The following is a 25,699-nucleotide window of genomic DNA, read 5'->3' on the forward strand; positions in this document are numbered from 1 at the left end:
ACGTTAGAATCAAGAAGAGAAATAAGCACGATTAGGGTTTAGATTTGAGAAGAGAAAAGGCTGAGATCAGGAAGGAAAGATATAAAATTAGAATGTCACCTTCCGATGAAAGTCTCCTGGACTAATCTCCAATCAACAAGCTCTGAGTCTCTGACAACATTAAAGAAATAACAAGATATAGGTCATGCAGGAGTGAAGGGAAGTGGCTGAACCTGCAATTGATCATCCGAGGCTAACCATAGTGTCCTTGGATGTCCTTATAGCCCTAGATATATTATACACTGTATAGAAGCCATAGAATAAACTAGTTTGTGCGTACACAAGAGAGAGTAGTTTCACATTGTTGGAGAGAGGAAGTGAATCCTCTTCGAATTAGATTGAATTAGGTTGTCACATTGTAGAGAGTGTATCGTGAATGCTCTTTTTTGGAAGTCCATGTGAATTTCCGTATCCGGTCAAACATAAATATAAAGGAAATGGATGCGCGTTAGCACAACGGCTTTCGCACTAGCCAAAGACGACCAATCTATTTTTTGTGGGATCCCCTTAATAGAAATAAAAAGGTACCAATGGGTTATGAACAAATCTCCATTTTAGATAGTCTTGTGCAACAGACAAAAACACATTTTGAGACAATTAGAAGGTAGCAGAGATATTAAAGAGATTAATTGTGCATAGAAGTAGCAAGCAGTAGCCTAAAAAGGCACAGATAACTTGAACTCTTTGGAGTTTGGACTGGTGCTAGATAAAATGGCACAAGCAACAGACATTAGGAGATTTCATTTTCAGATATATCTGATATACCAGGATAGTGAAAAGCAGTAAACCACCTAACAACTCAAACAGTTCAGATATATCTGATATGGCAGCACGGTACAAACAACTGAACAACATAAAATTCCAACATGCACAAGTAGATCAGCTACATATGTAACCAAAAAATTAATCAATGAATCCATTTAAGCAACACACGACTTGCAATAGTGCAGTCACATAGTTATGACTACAAAAGCCACTTATAGTTTTTCTTTTCTTTTCTTTTTTTCCTTTATTAGAGAAAGAATGCATCTGTTATTTACTATTCTCTGCATCAGGTTTTTGCCTCTCTCACCCTTTAAAATTCCAAGCCTCTCTACCTCCCTTCCTCCCTCTCTGAAATGCAGACTTGCACTTCTTAATATCCAAAAAACAAAAGGATAATTCATCTTCACCAATCAAACAATACTTTATAATTCATCTTCACCAATCAAACAATACTTACTTCGGCTTCAGATTTTGCCAATGCGATGAGGGGCGCAACACCTCCTTCTCTTCCAATAGCAATGCTAAAGAACAAACAGAAATTACATTAGTACTGAAAATGAAAGAATCTCTCATAATTAGAACTTTGAAATTGTTAAATCATTTATAGGTTTGACCAGAAAATAACAAAAGCTATATCTACAGGGTCCAGACAAGCTAAACTCGAAACGAACACAGGGATTCAGAAGGGGAAAAGGAAAAGGCAGACCTCATTAACTTTGAAGTAGATCTCATTAACTTTGAATTCGATGACTAAGCAACAGAATGGCTAAAGAAACAGCACATAAAACTCTGACATTGCTGGAATGCTTGACAATGCTTCGAAGGATATAAGACTAGAGAAAATGGGTTAGGGAAATGAGCAGTCTATCACATCCACACAAACCAGAAAAGAAGAAAATCTATCTAATGGGGGTTTGTTAGAGCACAGAACAGGGCATATGCATAAACAAGGGAAATGAGCACTCTAGCACTTCCCCACGAACCAGAAAAGAAGGAGACCTGATCTATCCAAACGTGGGTACATTAGAGGAGAAAAAAAAAGAGGATAGCAGAAAAGTTGTAGAAGGGATTCGCTTGGGCTAAGTGGTGCAAAGGATTTGCAAAGTGAGATATAGGTGCATGCCTGCATGAACACATATTAATTTACCAAGTCATATTTTCACATATTAATTTACCAGGGCGAGTCCCAAGGTTTGCCTCTGGACTCACTAGGGCCCCACCTCGAGCCAAGTTAGTCCCAAGCCAAGTCTCCAATTTTTTAACTACTGCAATAAAAAGATTTTCTGGAAATGATATTGGAATTTTTCAATGGCAGACCTGTTTGCTTCAGATACTGACAATCCCCATAAGGCACCTGCAGCCCTTTCTTGAAGGCCTTGTGAAGCATTTGAACAGCTCTGTGCAAGAGCAACCTACACAAGGAAATTAAATTCAAGGTATAAATGAATAAACAATAGAGAAATTAAACAAATTGAAAAGCAGTTACTTGGTTTCAGATGCAATACATTCATTATGGCAAGTATTTATATTTTATCCACAGCGTTTGTCTTTTAGAGCAGCTTCTTGATTGGCCCTCTATATTTTATTGTAGAGTTTGCCTAAAGCCATATTTCCTTTTTCCACAAGCATATGTTGTTTCTTGACAACACATATTAGATGTATAAAGGGGAATGAGTCCTCTACTTACAAATTCTAGAGAATTTATCCAAGACACATGGTCTCAGAGAATGCATAAGCACAACCAACATAAGCTTTACATATAGACAACTCATCCAAGTCCACTGTCAGGTTGTCTAATCACATTTTCTTTGTTCTTTTTTTCTGTTCTTTTTTTTAGTCTTATTGTCCATTCACTTCTCACAAAAGCATAAAAATCTTCACTAACTAAAAATTGAGTATTTTCCTTCTCAGTAAATGAATGTACCAATTGCGTTCTTCATTTAGACTACAAATATAATATTCACCCTTTGATTGCACAGTATAAAAGATGGACAAAAATTATGAATTAACAACTTCACTCTATAAAACTTAAATACAGAAGAAGAAGACCACAACATACCAAGGCCTCAACACCACCAGCTGCAGCAATTGCTTCACGGTTTCTGTCATCAAATGATAGATTCCACAAAGCCCCAGCAGCCTCCTGCCTGTTAATCAAATGATACATGACACTTATTTATCGGGTAATAGTAATAATCCAGCAAAAGAGAAATATTTTTAACTCGGAAAAATAGGATAAAGGGTTCAGTTAGTATATGAAATTGAGCCTGCTACTAAAAAAAAAGTTAGTGGGATGTTGCCCTATAGAAATTCACTTTTGGATAATAAAATACATTCTTTACACGTATCAAACAAAAACCATGATCCATTATCTTACCTTACTCCTTCGTGATGAGAACAGGTGAGTTGCACCAGGGCTTCTAGTGCACCTGCCTCTTTTCCAACAGCAGCATTATTCCCGTTGCTGTCACCGTGAGCAGCCAAATTGGCTAAGGCACGAGCAGCCTAGAAAGCAGAAAACAGTTTCAAGATAGATCATCATTGCAGAGAAAAACCGAAATGGAACTGCAGCTAGAAAGACTAGAATGGCCCCAAAAAAGTTCAAACAAATATGCATACGAAAAATGATATACATTTTGAAACGAACAAAAAAAAAAAGATAAATCATAACAAAGCGCAACTACAAGCTTATGCAATCCATTAAAGAAACAAAATGTTCTTGGCAGTGCCATGACAATCACTGGTAACTGCTTGAGCACCAAATTAACATGAAAATTAAGCAACAACTCTGTCACTCAAAATCACACATGAATATTATCTGAGGCAACATGCCTCATTGATTTAAGTTGACCTAAGAGGTCAACGCTGACAAACAAGGGCAGTGGAAATGAAACATAGTTTGAAGGAAAATGACAGACATTTAATGGAAGTATGATTCATCTCCACTTTCCATTATTGAGGATGAATGGTGGAAACTGGGTTCAGGATTTTATGCTGAACACAGAATGTTGTATGGCATATGAACCCCCAGTATGCAGTTACCTTAGATAGATCAATGATTGGTGGACAAGATATATTCGCTGCTATATAAGTTCCTAGTATAGACATCTAAATACTGACAAATCAAATGGTTCAAACAAAAACATAGGCATGTAAAGGACAAAAGATAAAAGAAAATTCAAAAGGACCTGCTCTTGCACTCCTTCGAATTTGCAAGACCGAGCAAGCTTCACCAAAGCATGTACACCCCCTGCCATAGCAACCTCCATGCTACATTTGTCATCAGCAGCCAAATTTGCAAGTGCACCAGCCGCACGTTCCTATTGGGAGAAAGCAAAATGTGAACCATTTAGCACTTCCTCATTTTGTATCACAACCTAACATTAGATTTGAAAATCATGTTTGCTGTTATACTATAAGATACATACTAGAACTCCATCTCCACCAGAGGGCCACTTGAAAATAAGATCTACTAGAGCTTTTACACCTCCAGCCTCTGCAATGGCACCCTACAACCAACAAATGGGGGGTTCGATTTGATGTGAATCTCTTCTATAAACTTATAGTTACTTATCATAAAAATATGAAAACATGAGGAGCCAACCATGCTATATCTTTTTTCCTTTTAAGTTAGATGAGGAAAAGGGCATCTTCCTGATTGCCATGAAAAAAAGACACTAGTGAAAACAATCACCATTTTTTGCTTGATAGGTAACAAACTTTTTATGCTAGGAAAAGGATAAATTTAGAGCCATAAATAGGAAGTGCACCATATTATAACCGACACCTCGTTAGGGGAAGTGCACTATAGCCCAACAGAATGTCAACAGACATAATTCAGCCTCATTGAAATGATGCATTGTAATGGAGAGCAAGTATCAACCCCAATTTGAGACTACAAAGTGCTCCTATGGGTCCTCCATCACACTCCATTTTCGTTGGACAATGATGACCAGTGTTTAATAATAAAAACTCAGTGGCCAACACAGCCATTGCCAAAAACAAGTTGAGTTGCCAAGCCAAACAGTAAACTCAGAAAAGACCCTAGATTTTTTCAAATTTTGTGTGAAAAACAAACAACAAACAGTGTTATTCATGGATTTGAACCATGCTTGTCAACCAAGTACATCAAAATGCCACTAACCTATAAGAGACCATTTACTGGTTAAATCAACAAAAGAATATTATATAAAACAAAAAGCTCCAGCAAATCACAATTTTTCCTATCACATAACTCACCCAATAAATGAGCCAGTTGACTTGGCAAGTTTTCTCCACTTGGAAATGTATTTCTATATACTAATGATGAACCCTGAATAGACTAATCTAGTGTGTTGACAGGACACAGCCGAGTTCATTCGGACTCAGCCAAGTTACTCAGCCTCGGTCTGTGGGCGAGACCAAGTTGCCCCAAGTAGTATGTACAACTCGGGGAACATAAACAAAAATAAAAAAATTGCAAAAATCTCTCTCTAACCCCTTTTTCATTCCCCTCTCTCTCGCTCCCTCTCTGTCTCTCCCTCTCTCTCTTTACATCTCCCTACCTCTCTCTGTCTTTCTCCATCTCTCTCTAGAGTTTGCAACACAAAAACTCCATGACCAGCAACTTCAGGCTTCCTTCCCTAAACTTAGCCCCCAGACCCTTCTTTCTTCCAAATCGAGTAGCAATTTGTCTACACCATCAAAACCGATGCTTGCAAATACTTCAACAAGAAAGAGAGGTGGAGACCTGAGAGAGAGTCCTTCAATGAGAGAGACAGGTGGAGATCTGAGAGAGAATCCTTCATTGAGAGAGAGATGGCCTGTGGGACAGTGGGAGAGATGTGGAAAGAGAGAGAGGAGGAGAGGCGGAGAAAGATAGAGAGAGATGCAATGGGTGGGTGAGGAGGGGGAGAGAGAGAGAGAGATGAGATGAGAGAGAGAAATGTGGTGGGTGGGTTGTGGGAGATGACATAGAGGAATGCCGTGGGTGGGGGTGGGGGGGGGGGGGGGGGCGTGGTGGAGAGAGGCGGTGGGTGGGTGATTATTCATTACAAAGTAAACTGAATTACAGTATACTTTCCCTAAAATTGAAAGAATGGACTGATGGAATGTAGGAAAACATCAACCAACTATTAAATGGGTTTTGCATAGAAGCCAACCAAAAATACAAGATCAAAAAAATACCAACCTTGTGCTCCTCTCCTACTGAAAGATTCCATAATCCACCAGCAGCCTCTTCGGCAACCAACCTATTTGGTGATCTTGCAAGCTCAGCAAGAATGCTGATGCCACCTTCCAAGGCAACAGCTTTTGCAACGTCAGCATTCACCGAGAGGTTTGCTATAGCCTGTCCAACAAAATATCACACATGCTAGTTAAAACAGAAAGTGAAACCAGATTTTTTCTCTTACTCATTTTTTGTTTCCAATCAAGCCCCAAAGGAGAGAGCAAAAATGATAACAGAAACATCTAACAAAATATAAAGGTTTAGAAACCCAATTGTACTTTGGTATCGATGTCTGCAGAATACCCAGCTACTTGATTCGGTTATCAATGAAGAAAATGATCTCTTTTACTAGGTGATCAACAGCATTGGAAAATGTAATAGTAAGGATTGGCTTTCAGCTCAAATTTGGGTTTTGGCATGAGAGTTCGTCCTAGGTGAAATGACTAACAAAATCCTGCACAAGTTTAGAGTTCAAGCCTTTCTTATTGACGGACAAATTTCAGCCAATTATTCTAGGAAAATTTAGTTTCAAACCTTTTTTGACAGGTAACCAAACATGTCAATGGTTTCAAACTTTTGAAAAGATAAAAACACTATACACAGAATTCCTACCAACGCATGGCAATTTCTTGCATAATTAAGGTTTATATGGGTTCAATTTGCCAAATATGTGTAATTCATGGTTTTCAAGAGTGGAAAGGAAAACTTTTTAACTCGATATATCATAGGAATACAAAAGTAAAACAAACTCCAATCGGCTATTGAAGACCACAGACTACTGGGTTCATCACCGTGAGATGAAATGATGGACAGTGAAGATAGAGGGAGATATACCCATCCCTACACAGTGGTCATGTACCATTCTAGTGCATCCCACTCTCTCCGTCACCATCGATCATTTCATCAAAAGGCGACGTCCCCAATGGACTATGGTTTTCTCTAGCCCATTAAACCGTAATATACTTTTGAAACAAATCCTTACTTTTGCTGCTTCAGATTGTATGCCTTCACGACAAGACCTCGCGAGGTCTAATAGTAGCCGGATTCCACCACCAGACATCACGGAGTCTGCCCTTTCAGGGTCAACAGTCGCATTTTCATCATCGATCACAACAAAGGTCGCAAGGCCAGTGGCAGCCCTCTCTTGAACATCTTCTTGAGGGCTTTGAACTAAGCTCAACAACAAAGAAGCTCCTTGCCTTAGCCAAAAACTATCCAAACCAGGGGGGTTACTCTCTGCAATCCTCAACAGAGTATGAGAGAGAACCCACTCGAGCCAACCCATCAAATCACTCAAATTCTTGTCTCTAGGTTCCAAGGCCCTCCTTCTCCACACCCCATTTCTCTCTCTCTTTGCTGCTCTTGTTTTGTGCCCCGAAAGTGTGTTTTCTCTACCAAAGTCTGGGCTTACGGAATTGATGCCTTTGATAATATCAGTGAAAAGGGCTAAAAGTACCTTGGACTTGATAACATAAGCTCCATAATTTCCCCCATCTTCAAGAATAGGACAGTTCAGTGCACAGAGGACCTTCAAATTTTCAGAAGAGAGTAACTTATAGGCGGCACTAGGAGGCACATCAGTTCGAGAAACATCTAAAGCCACCAAGTTGGGTAATTTGCTCCATAATTGAGAAGCCAAAGCCCAATTTATATTCCTGGTTCCAGCTATAGAAAGATATCTAATGGCATGGGCATTGCCCAAAGCTACTGTGTCAACATTGACACAGTCCATGAACCCAAACTCTACAATTTGCTTGCAGTTATTAACTAGAGCTACAATGGCATCTTCGTCTATCTCTCTAATGCCAGAAAGCCTGAGCCTCTTGAGCTTTGGGCAACAAAGAGCAATGGCCCTTATAGCATCACTTGAAATCCTCTCACAAAAATCAGGCCCGATTTGTAGGCTTTCTAAGGCCTCGTGCCTTGCAGCCATTACGGAGAGAGTAGCATCAGTTATAGCTTGACAAGAGTCACCGCTTATCTCTCTAATTTCTTTAGCTTGGAGATTGATAATGGCATTTGCTGAATCAGAGCCACGAAACCGAAGCTTTTGAAGCTTAGAACATCGATTAGAGAGAGAGGAAGCAGTTACTAAATCGAGCTTGTGCGCTCGCATATCCAACGAGGTCCATAAACAAGGAGCATGACCCAAAAGCCTAAAGGTTTTGCAAGTTGATGCCAAGCTTGCCCTATCTCTGTAATTCAAGCAAGATAATATCTGAACTACTGTATCATCAGGTAAGCTGGTCCAGTCGACCAATCCTGCTTCTTCTGACATAATTGCAGGACCCTCTTCACAAACCCCGACACTTCTTATGCAATCTGTCACTACAGAAACCTTATCTTTCTCTCTAGCATGGGCACCCTTTCGCCTAACCCTTCGACTCATCTTCACCCAAATCGCGAATCCCTCACCACAGTTTTCTCTCTCTATCCAAGATTGACAAAACCCGAATCAGGATTCAGAGATGGTCTTACAGTTTAAGGCATTAAACAAAATTTACATGAAACCCTTAAGAGTCTACGGTTTCTTTTTTGTTCAAGATGGATTTTCCTGAGGTAATTGTTCAATATCAAATTTACCCAACAAAATTGGTCAATATTAATGGCGATAAACAAATAATAGAGAGAGAAAGAAAAGTGGGGTTTTTTTACCTGTAATTGATTGATTATCTGAGAGGTTCTTTGAGAACCAATGAAACAGATAAACGCCTCTCCCTAATATTTTTCTTCTTTTCTTGTTGCAGGACTGATAGATGAATGTAGAGAGAGAGTGAGAGAGATACGCTGTTAAAGAAAAAACCCACAGAGGAATAAGAGGAAAAGGCCCGAGAAAGAAAGAGAGACTGAAAGAATTGGGAAAAAATCAGAGCAAAGCTTGTGCAAATGGGTCTGCCGGAGAGAGGTAGGGAGAGATGGATAGAGAGAGAGAAATGAAGTAAAGGTTTTCAGAGAAGGAAACACTAACTTGTAATAAAGGTTAGAGGATGGGGAAAAAATATGGATGCATTGAGAGAGAGGGAAAGAGGGAGAGAGAGAGATTGAGAGTGTGTCTGGTTAGAAGGGGCTTGTGCCTGAGACAGAGGGATTGATAGGGAGGAAGAGAGAAAAGAGATAATGGAAGATATAGAGGAGGTATGAGAGAGAGAGGGAGAGAGAGAGAAATTCTAGGAAACCCTTGTGCATGTGCCTCCTCTCTCTCCTCTTTGCGCAAGGATACCACACAGAGATTGGGTTTCTATAGAGAAAAATCTTGAGTCATGGCTCATGAGGAGTGTACGCCTTGGTTCCCTTCATTCAATATCAGGAAAGAGCCTCACAAGAGAGAGAAACAATGTGGAATGTAGTATAGTCACATATGCCTTGAGGATTTGAATTTGTTTGTTAAAAGTTAGGAAAATGCTTATGTGAGAGTGAAGCCTAAACAATGTCGATTTAAAGTGCACTTCAAAATTTTATTGGAAGAGGTTATTTGGATGGCCAAATATGATCAATTCGATCATCTCAGCCTCGATATGTATGGACATGAAAAAAAAATAGATTTTTAGACTTGAAAATAATGTATCTTGTAATGTGATTTTTGGACCATCAATTTTCAAAAAATTCAATTTATACTATTTTAAAAACTTTGAATTTTGCAGTTTGATATAAAAACAAACTTTGAGGCAATCACAAAAACCATCATACTTAAACAATATCTTTCGACACTATTTAAAGGCGTGTTTTACTTTGATTGTTTAGGGCCACATCCTTATACAAACTACATCCTAAAATTTAAGGGGCTCCGATGAAGAAAGTCACTTTAACTAGGAAAAAATTCATTTAAGTTGTCAACCTTATACTATAGAAATAAGGTACATGTACAAAACTCCTCTAAAAAATTCCATTCAAATGTCAAATAACCCTCTAATTGACCATCTCGAATTTGAGCCCTAAAAATAATACATTTTGTGATATATTATCAGGACCGTCTATTTTTAAGATTTTCAAGTGTTTGTAGATCTGCTTGATTAATACTATTTTTTAAGTTTTAAATTTCATAATTAAATATAAAAATAGATTTACATACCAACATAAAAGTTTATGACAATTTAATTGTATCTTTGGGCTGACAATGGGTCTTATTTTGATTGTTTAAGGTGTGACCATTATATAAACCTCACCCATTACCTCACCCATTGGCGCAAAGATATATCCTTTATGCTCACATTTGATTTACTGCCTCCCTCTGCATGATTAATAAATAGATGTAGTGTAGCATATTCACAAGTCTTGGGACTTGAAGTTTTTACTGTAAAAACAATACAATTGATGTGTAAGATGTGTTGGGTGGCTAGTTTGATTGCCTTTGTGATCAAAATTAGGAGCACATTAAGATCTGCTATGCAGAAAGGAGCTCATATAAGGAATCCTCTCAGTCACACACACAGTATGGCATGGTCACATGTATCTTAAAATTTGAATTTTATGTTGAAAGAGCAATTGAAGTGTGGGGGTAACTTTAATATAGTAAATGGTTTGATAGGTCTGCAACCCTGTTAAAATAAGTAAATCCTCAATTCATAACTAATCGAAAATGGCAAGTTAAGCAACGGAAAATCTTTACGTCGATCATCTCGACTTGAACATTATGGTTGTGAAAAAAAATAGGATTTCAAACTTCAAAAATAATGTATATTGTACTAAATTGTCTGTTTAAAATAAGTGTTCACAAACCCACATGATCTGTACCATTTTTTAGTTTCAAATTTTAATGTGCGTGTTATAAATTTTTTTTAGAGTCATCATGGAGATTTATGTTGCCAAAAGTACTTTTTGAACAATGATTTAAGGTGAGGCTTTATTTTGTTTTTATAAAGCCTCAGCTTTATAGAAACTTAATCCAATAAAATTAACAATTGACACAAATATCCTTTGCAAGAAAGGCTTCACATGTCTCGGGAACTTACTCTCTCTCTCTCTCTCATATGTGTGATCTTCAATACACGTGCTTCATCGTCGATTCTTTCTCTTTTGTACAGTGGTTTAGGGCTAGTTTGTATGTTTAGTGCCAATAAGTTTGGCATAAAGAGGGCTAGTTTGGATGAATCAAAATTAGTAGTTTTACGCAAAAAGTCCAAAAGCAATGTGATTTGTGCAGTTCGTATAACAATTAATTTTTTAGGTTATAAGTTCAAAAATTATTCATTGGGACATAAAATCACATAGAAAAAATTAAATCCAAAGATGAAGTTTTTGGGATGAGAAGTTTAGGTTATATATATATATATATATATATATATATATATATATATATATATATATATATATATATATATATATATATAGAAGAAATACTAGTGTAGGCCCACCAGCTCCCAGCTATATATGAACCCAACGGCTCGGATTTAATAATTGAGACAGATTCAATATTATGCTCTATAGATAACTCTCCTACACTAGGCTCGAGAATGTCCTTTTACGATTTCTAGATTTTGCGCCTCAACAACAATCCAAATATATATGAGGTCCTGGCACATATACCTACAATCCAACCCTAAAACGTTTCCATTTGAGTTCCATTTGGAATATTTATGATCCAAAATGCACTTAAGAAATTGATCATTTATATATAGGACAAGCTTTATATGCTTCCCCTACAGTATAGAAGTTCTATCATCCCCCTTATCCAATCGTCCATTATGAATGGAGGGCTAAGATTGCCCCAATCACAATGTCACATCTCTACATTATTTTATTTTTTATTTTTTTTCTATAAACTATTTTGACACCAAATTTTGGATGTCTATTTCTCTTCAAGGGTATTTTGGTCATTATATTTTATTATAAATTTATTTTTAATATTTTATATAGGTGCGCCCCAATGAGAAGATGGCACGTACCAAATTTTATATTCATACAATTTGTATAAAAAACACAAAAAATAAATTACTCTAAGATGTCGGATCTAAGATCAAACGGTAAGTGCCTATCTTGATCAAAATTGGACGGCTGGATGGTAGGGGGAGGATAAAACTTCTATTAAGCGCAGGGAAATTTGAAATTTTCACAAAAGTACATTTTGAAAGTTATTATCTTAAAACTTTATTTGTAGAGTACCCTTGTCATTTAGCTAAAATTTCAATTTTACCCCTTATATAGATGACTAAAGTACCTTTTGCCTTATATTACTATTTACAACAATATATACTACAAAATTAATAAATCCATAATTCACAACTCTATCTAACTTGAGCCTTTAGAATTTGAAGGGTTGTGAAGTTTAGAATATCTCATATATATATATATATATATATATTATCTAAATTATAAATTAAAGAAAAAACTTTAAACATTCAAGACAAAGGAAAAGAGAAAATTTCTATAGAAATCCCTGAATCATCTATATTAACTTTACAATAAGAGACACCCATATTTGCTAACACAATAGAAAATATGGAAGAAGCATTTACGAAAAATAGTCATGAACAAGATAATAATAATATTCAAATAATAGTATATGGAAAATCATGGAAACCTTTAACAGCTAGGCCCTATCATCATAAACCTACCCCTGTTGATATACAATTCGAAGAAGATTTGGTAGCCCATAATATTTTCTATTCAGGAAGATCAATAGTAAATTGGATTATAGATGGATTATCTAAACAACAAATATAGACACTATGAAACATATGACCATGTATGCCTCTGCGTGTAAAATGGTAGGCAACTATGATCAAGAGGTCGCCAAAGCCATTGTTTGTGGTTTCACAGGATGGATTCGAGGTTGGTGGGATTTCCACTTACCTAAAAATACAAAACAACAAATTTTGAATAATACTCGCCAATGGACTGTTAAAAATGAAAATAATAAAGATGTCTTATATTCCGAAAGTGATGCTGTTAATACTCTCATTTACACCATCACACTTCATTTTGTGGGGAGTACAGCCTTACTTTAAGCCCCGATCTGAAGATTTGTTATCTAATTTAAGATATCCAACCCTATCCCATTATAAATGGTACAAAGATGTTGTTTTTTTTCCAGACAATTAAGCAGAAAAGATAGCCAGCAGGATCATTAGAAAGAAAAATTTATTGCTGAATTACCATATTTATTTGCAGAAAAAGTAAAAACTAGATTAAAAAAAAAAATGGAGGAATAATACCATATTCTGTTTATACATTAGAAGAATTATCTGCAGAAATATGTGCAGAAGGATTAGCCCTATGTACCGACATGAAATTAAAGAAACAATTAGATAAACAAACAATGACTGGTAAAAAAGAATTAGGAGACTTATGTGAACAATTCGGATATTATATAGAAAAATCTAGAGATAAATTTCACAAAAAGAGAAGATATAAGACAGAAAAAAAAGAAAAGAAATCTTATAAAAAACACAAGAAAGATAAATTCATAAAAAGATTCTCTCCAAAATACAAATACCATAAGGATAAAAGGAAATTACCTGTATGTTATAAATGCGGAAAAGTTGGCCATTATAAAAGCCAATATAAAATAAAAAAGAAAATAGATACTATAATATTAGAAGAATCCATTAGAAATAAACTATATGATATAATACAAATATATGATGATGATTCTTCTGAATCTTCCACTGATAGTACAATGGTAGGACAAATAGAGGATGAAGATTATTTTATATCCTCAACAGAACAATCTGGATCTGAACAGAATATAGAAGAATGTTCCTGTAATATGTTATCCAAAGAAGATACCTTAATATTAGACCTTATAGAAAAAATAAATGATCCAGAAGAAAAGAGAGAAATCATTACCCAATTTATCACATTAACAAAAGCAATAAATAAACTAATTTCATTACTCAAACCACCAAAGGATTACAATTTTGCTGAAATACTCAAACGAATTAATAAAAAAGATATACTTCAAAGAGAACCCACAATATCTGAATTAAAAAAAGAAGTAAATGAAATAAAAACAGAAATAGAACAATTAAAAACTAAAATCAAAATATTAGAATTACAGAATGACATATCATGAACTGTAACTGATACAGACGAAATCGAATTCGATCAACTAGCAGATCCTAGTGATGAAGAACCAGAAACCTTCAGAACCAAATAAGTTGAAGAAAATATATCGGTAAACTTAGTAAATAAAATTATTTCTCAAAAATGGTTTATATTAGTAAAAATTGTCATCGAAGAGTAATATAATTTTCAAACATTAGCTTTAGTAGATTCAGGTGCAAATTTAAATTGTATAAATGAAGGTTTAGTTCCATCAAAATAATTTGATAAAACTACTCAAATACTTAATACTGCAGATGGTAGTAGATTATTTATTAACTATACTGCAGATGGTAGTAGATTATTTATTAAATACAAATTATCAAATGCCATGGTATGTAATAATGGACATTGTTTTCCAACACCTTTTATTATGGTAAAAAACTTAAGTCAGGCAGTCATACTTGGGATTCCATTCCTAACCTTATTATATCCCATAACAATTAATAATACATGAATAGAAACATCTAGAGTAGAACAAACAATTAAGTTTGAATTTTTAGAAAAACCATAACTTAAAGAAATCAATAAAGTAAAAGACAAAATGGATAATAAAGAAAAGTTTTTATGTTCTCTTAAAATAGAAATAAAATATAAACAAATAGAAGAAGACTTAGAAACCTTGAGATAATAACAAAAATTAATAAACTTCGGACTCAAATAGAAACAGAAATTTGTAGTAACATTCCTAATGCCTTTTGGACAAGAAAGAAACATATAGTAGGATTACCTTACGAAAAGGGGTTTGATGAATCAATAATTCCTACCAAGGCTAGACCAGTATAAATGAATACAACCTTATTAGAATTTTGTAAAAAAGAAATTGAAGAATTACAAAGCAAAAAACTAATAAGAATAAGTGCATCTTCTTGGAGTTGTGCTGCTTTTTATGTCAATAAAAAATGCTGAAAAAGAAAGAGGCGTACCAAGATTAGTAATAAATTATAAACCTTTAAATAAAGTTTTACGATGCATTAGGTATCCAATACCGAATAAAAAAGACTTACTAGATAGACTTGCTACTGCTACAATCTTTTCTAAATTTGATTTAAAATCTGGTTATTGGTAAATACAAATAAAAGAAGAAGATAAATATAAAACTGCATTCAATGTTCCATTTGGACAATATGAATGGAACGTAATGCCATTCGGATTAAAAAATGCTCCATCAGAATTTCAAAAAATAATGAATGAAGTATTTAACCCATATTATAAATTTATGATAGTATATATTGATGATGTTTTAGTCTTCTCAGATACTATAGAACAACATTTAAACATATTCATACATTTGTACAAGCAATCAAACATGCAGGTTTAGTAGTATCTGCTAAAAAGATAAATCTTTTCCAAACAAAAATAAGATTTTTAGGGCTTCATATTCATTATGGTACAATTATACCAATCAAAAGATCTATTCAATTTGCTGATAAATTTCCTGATATTATTTTAAACAAAATCGAATTACAAAGATTTTTAGGATGTTTAAATTATATAGTAGACTTTTATAAAAAATTGGCTATAGACGCTAAACCATTATATGAACGGCTTAAAAAGAATCCTCCTAAATGGACAGAGGAACATACTCAAGCTATAAAGAAAATAAAAATTAAAGCTAAAGAATTACCTTGTTTAAATCTAACTAATCCTAATGCTTTCAAAATATGAGAATGTGATGCTTCTAAATTAGGATTAGGAGGTATTTTAAAACAACGAATAAACTCTAATAAACAATTAGTCCGCTATACTTCGAAAGCTTGGAATGCTACTCAACAAAATTATTTTACCGTGAAAAAAGAAATACTTTCCATAGTTCATTGTGTTACTAAATTTCAAAGTGATATACTTAATACACATTTTCTTATTAGAACAGATTGCAAAGCCGCCACTGATATTCTTACTAAGGATGTGCAAAACCTTGTCTCTAAGCAAATCTTTGCTCGATGGCAGGCGATATTATCATCCTTTGATTTTTCTATCGAACACTTAAAAAATACTACTAACTATCTTCCTGATTTTCTTACTCGTGCTTTTTGCAGGGAGGGCAACACTGATCATTTTGATCCACCAGCTTTATCTTTTCCACTAACTTTGTTTTATGCAAATATGAATAAAAATAATAATACTTCCACTCCTGAGCAAAGGGGAAAAGCCCCTATGAAAACCTCACTGAATATCATTCCAGTAAATATTACCCAGTCACCAATAAGAATAGAACCTGCTTTATCACCCAATAATAGTCTTATTTCCTATTCATCAAATATCAATTATCCAACTTATTCAAGCCAACCTTCAGCTTCTCATCCAACTCCAGTTTTCCAAACCTCTACACCAAAGAAGCCAACTTTATCCAGCAAAACTCCATATCTTGAAACCTATTTTGTTGCTTATGCAATCATAGAATCCAGACATGTGAATGACAACCCAAATAGTGTTGCTACGTATTACTTATGCAATAATCTTTGTCCATCTGTAGGTACCAAAACAAGAGAATGATACGAAATGATTCTGTTAGAATCAGAGTCTATTTCCTTGGTACATTATAATCAAAAGAATTAAAAAATAGTAGCATATTCAAAATTACAAATAAAGAAAGTATTATCTTTTGAAGATTGGGGATCAGACCCTTCCAAAGCCAAAAGAATATATTCTCCGGATTTTCTAAATAAATACTACAGACATGCTGATTACATAAATGCTTGGCATAAGATATTGACACTTCAAAACCCATATAATTCTCACACTTGGTTCTTACAGTTTAAAATGCCTATAAACACTCCATTTCCAAATTGGTTTCGTAACTGGTTTGAAACATGGGGGTATTTAACCCAAATACTTCCTGAACCTCTGCAACTCTCTCAAAGCCGTTTTATTGACTTCAATGGGAGTGATCCCAATATAGATTACCACTTATATATTTATTGCTATGTATCAAGTACCATAGATCGTTAAATGGAATTTTGTGATATCCCCAAATAATACAAATAATTTTGAATATATGCCATGTTTAGGCAAACAAATTGCCATAAAATGGTGGGACGTCTTTGTCTACCATAATATTGAACCAGACAATATACAACTCAAACGAATCCCATTAGCATATGGCTCTCATTCATACTCCAACCCAAATAGTCTAGCAGAATATATTACCATATATATATATATATATATATATATATATATATATATATATATATATATATATAGTCTGGGCTCTAAACAATCAAATTAGGGCCTACAATAAAAAAGTGTCGAGAAAGGTGGTTTCACTATTGAAATCTTTCTGATAGCCTTAAAATATATTTTCATTTTTATTTATAAAGTTTAAAACTTAAAAAATAGTGTAGATCGACATGTCTTGAAAACTTGGAAATCTTGAAAATTGACGGTCAAAAAACGCGTTACAAAATAAACTATCTCCACAACTTGAAATCTATTTTTTTCTCATGTCCATGTATCTTGATGTCGAGATGATCAATTTGAGGATATTTGGGCATCAAAACAACCCTTCTAGTGAAATTTTTGAGGTAGGCTCTTATTTGATTGTTTAGAGTTACAGATGCAACTTATAATGTAGAGCTACAGATGCACCTCAAAATTCTATTGGAAAAGGTAATTTTAATGTTGAAAAACCCTTTGATTGATCATCTTGACATCGAGATGTATGATCGTAAAAAATAAAAAAGATTTTAAGTCTCGTAAATAGTGCATTTTACAATATATTATCTACACCATCCATTTTCAAGATTTTCGTATGTTTATAGATCTACCTGATTTTGACCATTTTTTAAATTTAAAATTTTATAATTAGATATAAAAATAGATTTTGAGATAATCCTAAGAACATTTTACATCAAAATTATATACCATGATAAATTTTGAAGGCGCACCATGATAAAATTGAACGATTATCCAAAAAAGTTCTCTATATATTTAGAATTTAAAAAGAAAAGTATCCAAAGAGACAATTTACTTTTGGTACAAATATGTCACAATCACTCTTATCCGTTAGATTTCAAATCGCATGGTTACAAAAGTGTCATTTACTAGACTCAAAGATTTAAAATAAATTTCGCGAATTTCTTGACTCATCCCAAGCCATCAAATTCAACATCTAATGGCTACGAGTAATTGCAAGTTTCTTGTAAGAAAAATACATAGTCTCATAGTATACGATCCCATTTTAAAATGTGGCTTTTTGCCTTGATGGAATGTTTTTTAGAAATTGCATTAAGTGCATATTGTTAGATTACGCTCGACGTTTAAAAAGTACTAGTTTTGACATCCAAACTTTCCCTTAAGCACCAGTAAAAGAGAGAGAGAACCCATATATATATGGGGTGCGGTTTGTATAGAGCCTAGGCTCTAAACAATCAAATTAGAGCCTACAATAAAAAAGTGTCGAGAAATGTGGTTTCACTATTGAAAATCTTTGTGATAGCCTTAAAATATATTTTCATTTTTATTTATAAAGTTCAAAACTTAAAAAATAGTGTAGATCGACATATATATGAAAACTTGAAAATTAACGGTCAAAAAATGCGTTACAAAATAAACTATTTCCACAACTTGAAATCTTTTTTTTTCTCATGTCCATGCATCTTGACATCGAGATAATCAATTTGAGGATATTTGGGCATCGAAACAACCTCTTCTAGTGAATTTTTTTAGGTAGGCTCTTATTTTATTGTTTAAAGCCTCAGCTCCATAAAAACTTATCCCATATATATATATATATATATATATATATATATATATATATAGACTTATTTATTTATTTGAAAAAAGTTATATAAGGTTGCACCTCAAAAATCTATCGGAAAATGTAGTTGTAATGTTGAAAAACCCTTTGATTGATCATCTCAACATTGAGATGTATGACGGTGAAAAATAAAAAAGATTTGAAGTCTCATAAATAGTGCATTTTACAACATATTGTCTACACTGTCCATTTTTAATATTTTCATATGTTTATTGATCTACTTTATTTTAACCACTTTTAAATTTTAAAATTTTATAATTATATATATAAAAATAGATTTTGAGATAATCCTAAGAACATTTTACGGTAAAATTATATACCATGATAAAATTTGAAGGCGCACCTTACCTCTATAGTTACAGATACATCTGTATGCCAATTGCACTATATATATATATATATATATATATATATATATATATATATATATATATATATATATATATATATATGTTACAGATACATCTGTATGCCAATTGCACTATATATATATATATATATATATATATGATATTATAAACTTCACAACCCTTCAAATTACAAAAAGCTCAAGATGGAGAGAGTTGTGAATGGTGGATTTATTAATTTTGTAGTCTATTTTTTTTAAAAAAGTTACTTTTTTAGGGCAATTTTGTAAATATTATTATAAGACAAGGTACTTTTGTCATATCCATAAGGGGGTAAAATTGAAATTTTAACTAAATGACAATGATACTCTACAAATAAAGTATATATATATATGTGTGTGTGTGTGTGTGTGTGGGTTCTCTCTCTCTCTCTCTCTTTACGGGTGCTTAAGGAAAAGTTTGGATGTCAAAACGAGTACTTTTTAAACGTCGAGCGTAATCTAACAATATGCACGTCATGCAATTTCTAAAAAAACTTTCGATCAAGGTAAAACGCCACATTTTAAAATGGGATTGTATACTATGAGATCATTTATCTTTCTTACAAGGAACTTGCAATTACTCCTGGCCATTAGATGTTGAATTGGATGGCTTGGGATGAGTTCATTAACAAAGGAGCACAGTCCACTACCCACTTTCTTTCCATTTTTTTTGTTTTATTTTTCCAGTCATCCTTCAATGGTACTTTTCAATTATATATATGACAAAAACGCATTTATTAAGGACCATTGCAAAAGTCAAAATACATATTTATATTTGGGCAAACTTTCTATACTTCTTCTAAGGTATAGTAGTTATATACTTCCCCTTATATAACCATCTGATCTAAATGAGTGGCTGAGATTAATCCAATTCCAATATCATGCTTATATGTTGTTTTACTTTTAATATGTTTTATTCTAAACATTTCAACACCAAATTTTTGGCATCCATTCCTCTCCTAAACTTGCACCAACAAAAAATATATAAAAAATATTCCCAATAAAAACTAAAAAATAATATGAGATGATGGCTTGTACCAAATTTAATATTCATGTAATTTATAAAATAAAAGCTAAAAAATAAAATACTTTGAAGCGTCAGATATAGATCAAATAGTAAATGGCTTATCTGATCTAAATGGGGGGAGTACATGATGTCTATATTGTAGGGAAAGTACAAAACCTTTCCCTTTATATTTCTCTCTCCTTCCCTTCGCTTTTGTTTGAAGCCAACCTTCCAATCATATTCATCTCCCTCTTTCTCTCTAAAACATAAATAAAATGGGTTTGTTGGTTTCTTTCTCAGTTATATCTCTCTAAAATTGTGATAGGTTGTTGGCTCCCTCTCTCTAAAAGCATTAATGGATTTGTTGTTTTCTCTCCCTTCGAGTTCCATTTTGTCTCTCTATAAATAGATCACAAACCCATCATATAAACCAACCATTTACATTTTTAGAGATATGAATATGAATGGAATGTAGTTCGAAAGAGAGAAAAATGAGAAAGAGTGATAGATAAATAAAGGCATCTTAGTGGTAAATAAGACTGAAAAATATTTTGGACGATTAGTGAGAAAAAAAAAAATAGTGAGATAATGGCTCAGAGATACTTTTCAACATAGGGCATTACAAGGAGAACATCCAACCTAGATGGAAGATCAGTAGTTTTCCCTTAGGGCACATTTGGTTGTTGTGAAAATATTTATTGGGAAATATTTCATAGTAAAATTGCTTTATACATGTTTGGTAAGAGAATAAAGCATATGAAAATGAACCAATGGTAAAATATTTTAACATAAAATGATTCACTTTGCATGAAAACAAAACCACACCTCAACCAATGGGGAAACATTTTTAGGATTTTATTTTCACACTCATACCCACTATTCACTGTTTACAATATAATATATATTTTTGAATATATTTTTTATATATTTAATATATAAACAATATAATATATAAATAATATTTCATATAAACTATATATTAGTTTAGGGAAAAGTTTATATAGAGACAAGGCTCTAAACAATCAAATTAAGGCCTGCTTCAAAATTTTAACTAGAAGAGGCTGTTTTGATGTTTAAATATCATCAAATTGATCATCTCGACATCATGCATGGACATGAGAAAAAACTAGATTTCAAGTTTTAGAAATAGTGTATTTTTTAACACTTTTTTTTACCGTCAATTTTCAAGATTTTAAAGTTTTCATTGATCTATCGATCTACACTATTTTTTAAACTTTAAACTTTAAAAATAGAGATGGAAATATATTTTAAAGCTATCACAAATATTTTCAACATTGAAACCACATTTTTGGACACTATTTGAAAGTAGGCTCTAATTTGATTGTTTATAACCTAGGCTTTACACAAACTGCACCCATTAGTTTATATCATGTTATATTATAGGATATATATTAGTATAATACAATATAATATTATATTATATATTATATAATTATATTATATATTAGTTCATATATTCTATTACATATAATATAATAATATATTTAATATATAAATAATATTTCATATAAATGATATATTAGTTTAGAACAATGATCCAATGCAACAGTTGTATCATAGCATAATGCAACGACACTTCTAGAAAACCATGTTTGTGGTATTTGTATGACCCCAAATTTTGTACACACACTCTCTTAATCTCAATAATCAATCCCCCCCAAAAACAAAAGTTAAATTTAAACCTAAGATATGGTCAAAATGAGTCCCCTCTAAAATCGATTCTAGACCATTCATTTTGTAAATTTCAAGATCTTATTATTTATAAACTCAATCATTTTTTTTCCTTTTTAACATCGTTTATCTAATGATAATAAAGCCATTTAAAAAAATTAGAAATGAAAAAAATCCTTCTAAGGCCTAGATCTAAGCATCTCACCAAAATGAACGACTTATGTTAATTGGGCTAAAAAAATACTTTATAAGTTGTGTTTTCAGCTTTTTATTTTTTTTGTGATAGTTCATTAGAATTAAAAGAATGTATATTTCAAAATATGGATCAAACAAATAGTCATAAGATGGTTTTTTAAAGTTGTTGCATCACATTACTATACAACAGTTGCATAAAATCATTGGCCATTAGTTTATGTTATAATTATATTGTATTATACTAATATATATCATCCAATATTAGTATAATATAAACTAATATTGTGTTATATATATTATATTGTATCATACTAATATATATCATCCAATATTAGTATAATATAAACTAATATTGTATTATATATACATTATAAATAATTATATTACATATTATATATTATATATTTATATTATTTATATACATTTGTATTATATAATATTATATAATATATATTTGTCAAAATATATTTATATTATAACAAATATATATTATATAATTTTTTTATTAGACCAACACTTTTGTATATTATACATGTGTATATGTGTATCCGTATGCGTATGTAACTCCATGCATATACTATAAATTTTGTGTAGGTCTCATTTGCATTTAAATATACTATAACTCATATGTCATAACAATAATAAAAGGATAATTTTTATATAAGGTCGCGATCTTAAAATGAAATATTAAGGTTGCACCTCACAAATCTATTGAAAATTGTTGTTTTGATGTTGGAAAGCCTTTTAATTGATCATCTCGAGATCAAGATGTATGAATATATAAAAAGATAAAGATTTCGAGTCTCAAACATAGTGCATCTTGCAACACATTATTTAGACCATCTATTTTCAAGATTTTCATGTATTTATCTACTTGATTTGAGCCATTTTATGAGTTTAAAAATTGATAATTAAATATGAAATTGGATTATAAGGCCATCTTAATAAAATTTGACACCAAAATTATATTTTATGATAAAATTTTACGTGCATCTTATTTGGATTGTTTAAGGTTGCAACCTTATACAGACCACATCCATGGTAAAACACTTGAAAAATGAAATGAAATGAATAAATTATTAATTATTAATATAAGATAATTATTTTTCATAAAATTTTAAAATTTATTATAGTCAAACTCAAGGTTGCATCGTAACAATATGAAAATAAGCCAAAAATTGTTAAGCTGATTATGAATTTAAACTGTTTTTATTTTTTATTATAAGTTTTTTTTAAAAAACAATAATAATAATAATGGGTATTTCCACATGACTTGTATAAACACGGGCAATTTCATAGGTAAACGTGAACTCTTTTTTGTAAAAACAAATTGGCCTCCGTAACTTAGGCATTTCAAAATAGGTATCTAGCAAGGACTATGTCCCACCTTTAAAATTAATATGGGTTTTAATTTTTTATATTTTGTAAAAAATAAATAAAAAATATGTTATGAAAAACATGTCCTTTAAATTTAGCATATGTAGATAAACTTTTAATTATTTTTAAGATATTTTTTTATTTTCAAAATAAAGGGTGCGGTTTGTATAGATCTTAGGATCTAAACAATTAAATTAGAGCCCACCTTCAAATAGTGTCGAAAAATATGGTTTCAATACTGAAAATCTTTGTAATAGTCTTAAAATATTATTTCATATTTATCTATAAAGTTTAAACCTTAAAAAATAGTGTAGATCAACAAATCTATGAAAACTTAAAAATCTTGAAAATTGACGGTAAGAAAATGTGTTACAAAATACACTATTTTCAAAACTTGAAATCCATTTTTTCTCATGTTCATACATCTTGATGTCGAGATGATCAATTTGAAGATATTTGGGCATCAAAACAGCTTCTTCTAGTGAAATTTTTGATGTAGGCTCAAATTTGATTGTTTAGAGCCTCTGCTCTATATAAACTTTTCCCCAAAATAAATATTCATTGAATAAACAAATATGTTACTAAAAAAAATACACATTAAAAAACAAGAAAGACAAAATTACAACAAACCCTTGAATCATTACAACAAACCCTTGACTCAGCTTTCTTTACAACTTCCCCCACTAATTTTTATTATCACAAGTTTTACCCTAATACTAACTTTTATAGCAAAAACCCCCTGAAGTAAAAAAGTCACAGTTTGGATGACGAAAATACTTTTTATTGTACATGAAGACGTCACATTCTCGTAGATGTTCAATCACCAAAGATGGTTCAATGCATATTACTATTGGATCTGAACCCATACCACATTAACTGTCGGGCCGCAACGACAATCTGTCGGACTGCATGCAACTTATGTTGGACCAAGGCATCATAGCACCGCTGGACCGGCAAAATATACTACCAAACCACTTTATAAGAAACACTGTAAAGTATTGTTGTTGGACCGTATGGGTAATATGCCAGAGCTTTGAAAGAAACACTGTCAGACCATATGGGCCATGTTGCCGGACCACATTTACATGTGCCGGACCACATTTACATGTGCCGGACCGATCTAGAGTTGCTTGAGACTTTGGCGGCAGTATTGCTGAGCCCTATGGTGAGTTATCTAACTCTATTATCACTAAAGGATAGGGGCCCAAATCCTCAATGTTTTACCACTTTTATGAGAATGGCCTGGGGCATTGGCAGTAGTATTGTTGAGCCCCATGGTGACGTATCTGACTCCATTCTCACCAAAGGGTAGGGGCCCAAATCCCACGGACTTATCACTATTAAGAAAAAAGTTGGGGTTGTGGTGGTAGCATCCCCATACCGAGTCACTATAACGTGGTATCTATTATGGGCAAGCTTTCTATGCTTCCCGTACAACATAAAACTTATATACTATTATCTAACCGTGCATTATGAATGGAGGGCTAAGATTGCCCTAATCACAATGTCATATCTCTATACTATTTTATTTTTAAATTTTTTCCTATAAACTAATTTGATACCAAATAGTGGATGTTTATTCATCTATTAAACTCGCACTAGCAAAAAACATAAAAAACATAATTTCAATAAAATAAAATAATCAAAATACTTCTGAAAGTTTAATAAGGTATTTTGGTCATTATATTTTATTAAAAAATAATTTTTATAGGTGCGCCGCAATGAGAAAATGGTACGTAGCAAATTTCATATTCATACAATTTGTATAAAAATTATAAAAATAAAATACTTTGAAATATCAAATCTAAGATCAAACGGTGAGTGGCTCTCTTGATCAAAATTTGAGGGCTGGATGGTAGGGGAAGGATATAACTTCTATATTATAAGGAAAATATAGAAACCTTCCCATTTAGTCCTCTTGTTGACACCCCCAATTAACACATTCAAAATGTAACTCCTACCCCAATGAATACTTTCAAAATGTAACTCTCTAATTTATTGAAAACAAGTAGGTCTGTCTTCCTCCTTTGAATTACCTAAAAAAAACATACTCGACAAAAGGCATTTAATAACTACACATTTCGATAAAATGAATTATGACTTTTTAACTTGAAAAGATTTACTATGATTAAATAAATTAAGATTTTTCAACTTGAAAGTATTTTCTATAAAAGTTTGTTTTGAGATAAAAGAGATATAAAAGTTTGTTTGGAGATAAAAGTGGTT

General features: G+C 32.6%; 1 protein-coding gene across 4 annotated transcripts in view; it reads right to left on the reverse strand.

Annotated features, from left to right (window-relative positions):
• LOC18428254 (protein ARABIDILLO 1) overlaps positions 1-9,225 on the reverse strand; it is a 28,591-nt gene extending 19,366 nt beyond the window's left edge. For 2 of the 4 annotated variants that reach the window (XM_006837290.4, XM_088856180.1), the window contains exons 1-9: positions 8,669-9,225; positions 6,996-8,443; positions 5,975-6,133; positions 4,233-4,313; positions 3,993-4,124; positions 3,182-3,309; positions 2,864-2,951; positions 2,122-2,216; positions 1,262-1,325 (exon numbers count right to left, since the gene is read on the reverse strand). In XM_006837290.4, coding sequence (XP_006837353.1) covers positions 1,262-1,325; positions 2,122-2,216; positions 2,864-2,951; positions 3,182-3,309; positions 3,993-4,124; positions 4,233-4,313; positions 5,975-6,133; positions 6,996-8,402 — 2,154 coding nt within the window. In that variant the 5' untranslated portion in view covers positions 8,403-8,443; positions 8,669-9,225. Of the gene's footprint in view, positions 1-1,261; positions 1,326-2,121; positions 2,217-2,863; positions 2,952-3,181; positions 3,310-3,992; positions 4,125-4,232; positions 4,314-5,974; positions 6,134-6,995; positions 8,568-8,668 lie in introns of all 4 variants that reach the window. The other 2 variants (XM_088856182.1, XM_088856181.1) reach the window with 1 other exon arrangement.
• Between the last annotated feature and the right edge of the window lie 16,474 nt (positions 9,226-25,699).

This window comes from Amborella trichopoda, chromosome 13, assembly GCF_054954075.1.
Source record: "Amborella trichopoda isolate Santa Cruz 75 chromosome 13, AtrichopodaSantaCruz75HAP2 v2.0, whole genome shotgun sequence".
NCBI lineage: Eukaryota > Viridiplantae > Streptophyta > Magnoliopsida > Amborellales > Amborellaceae > Amborella > Amborella trichopoda.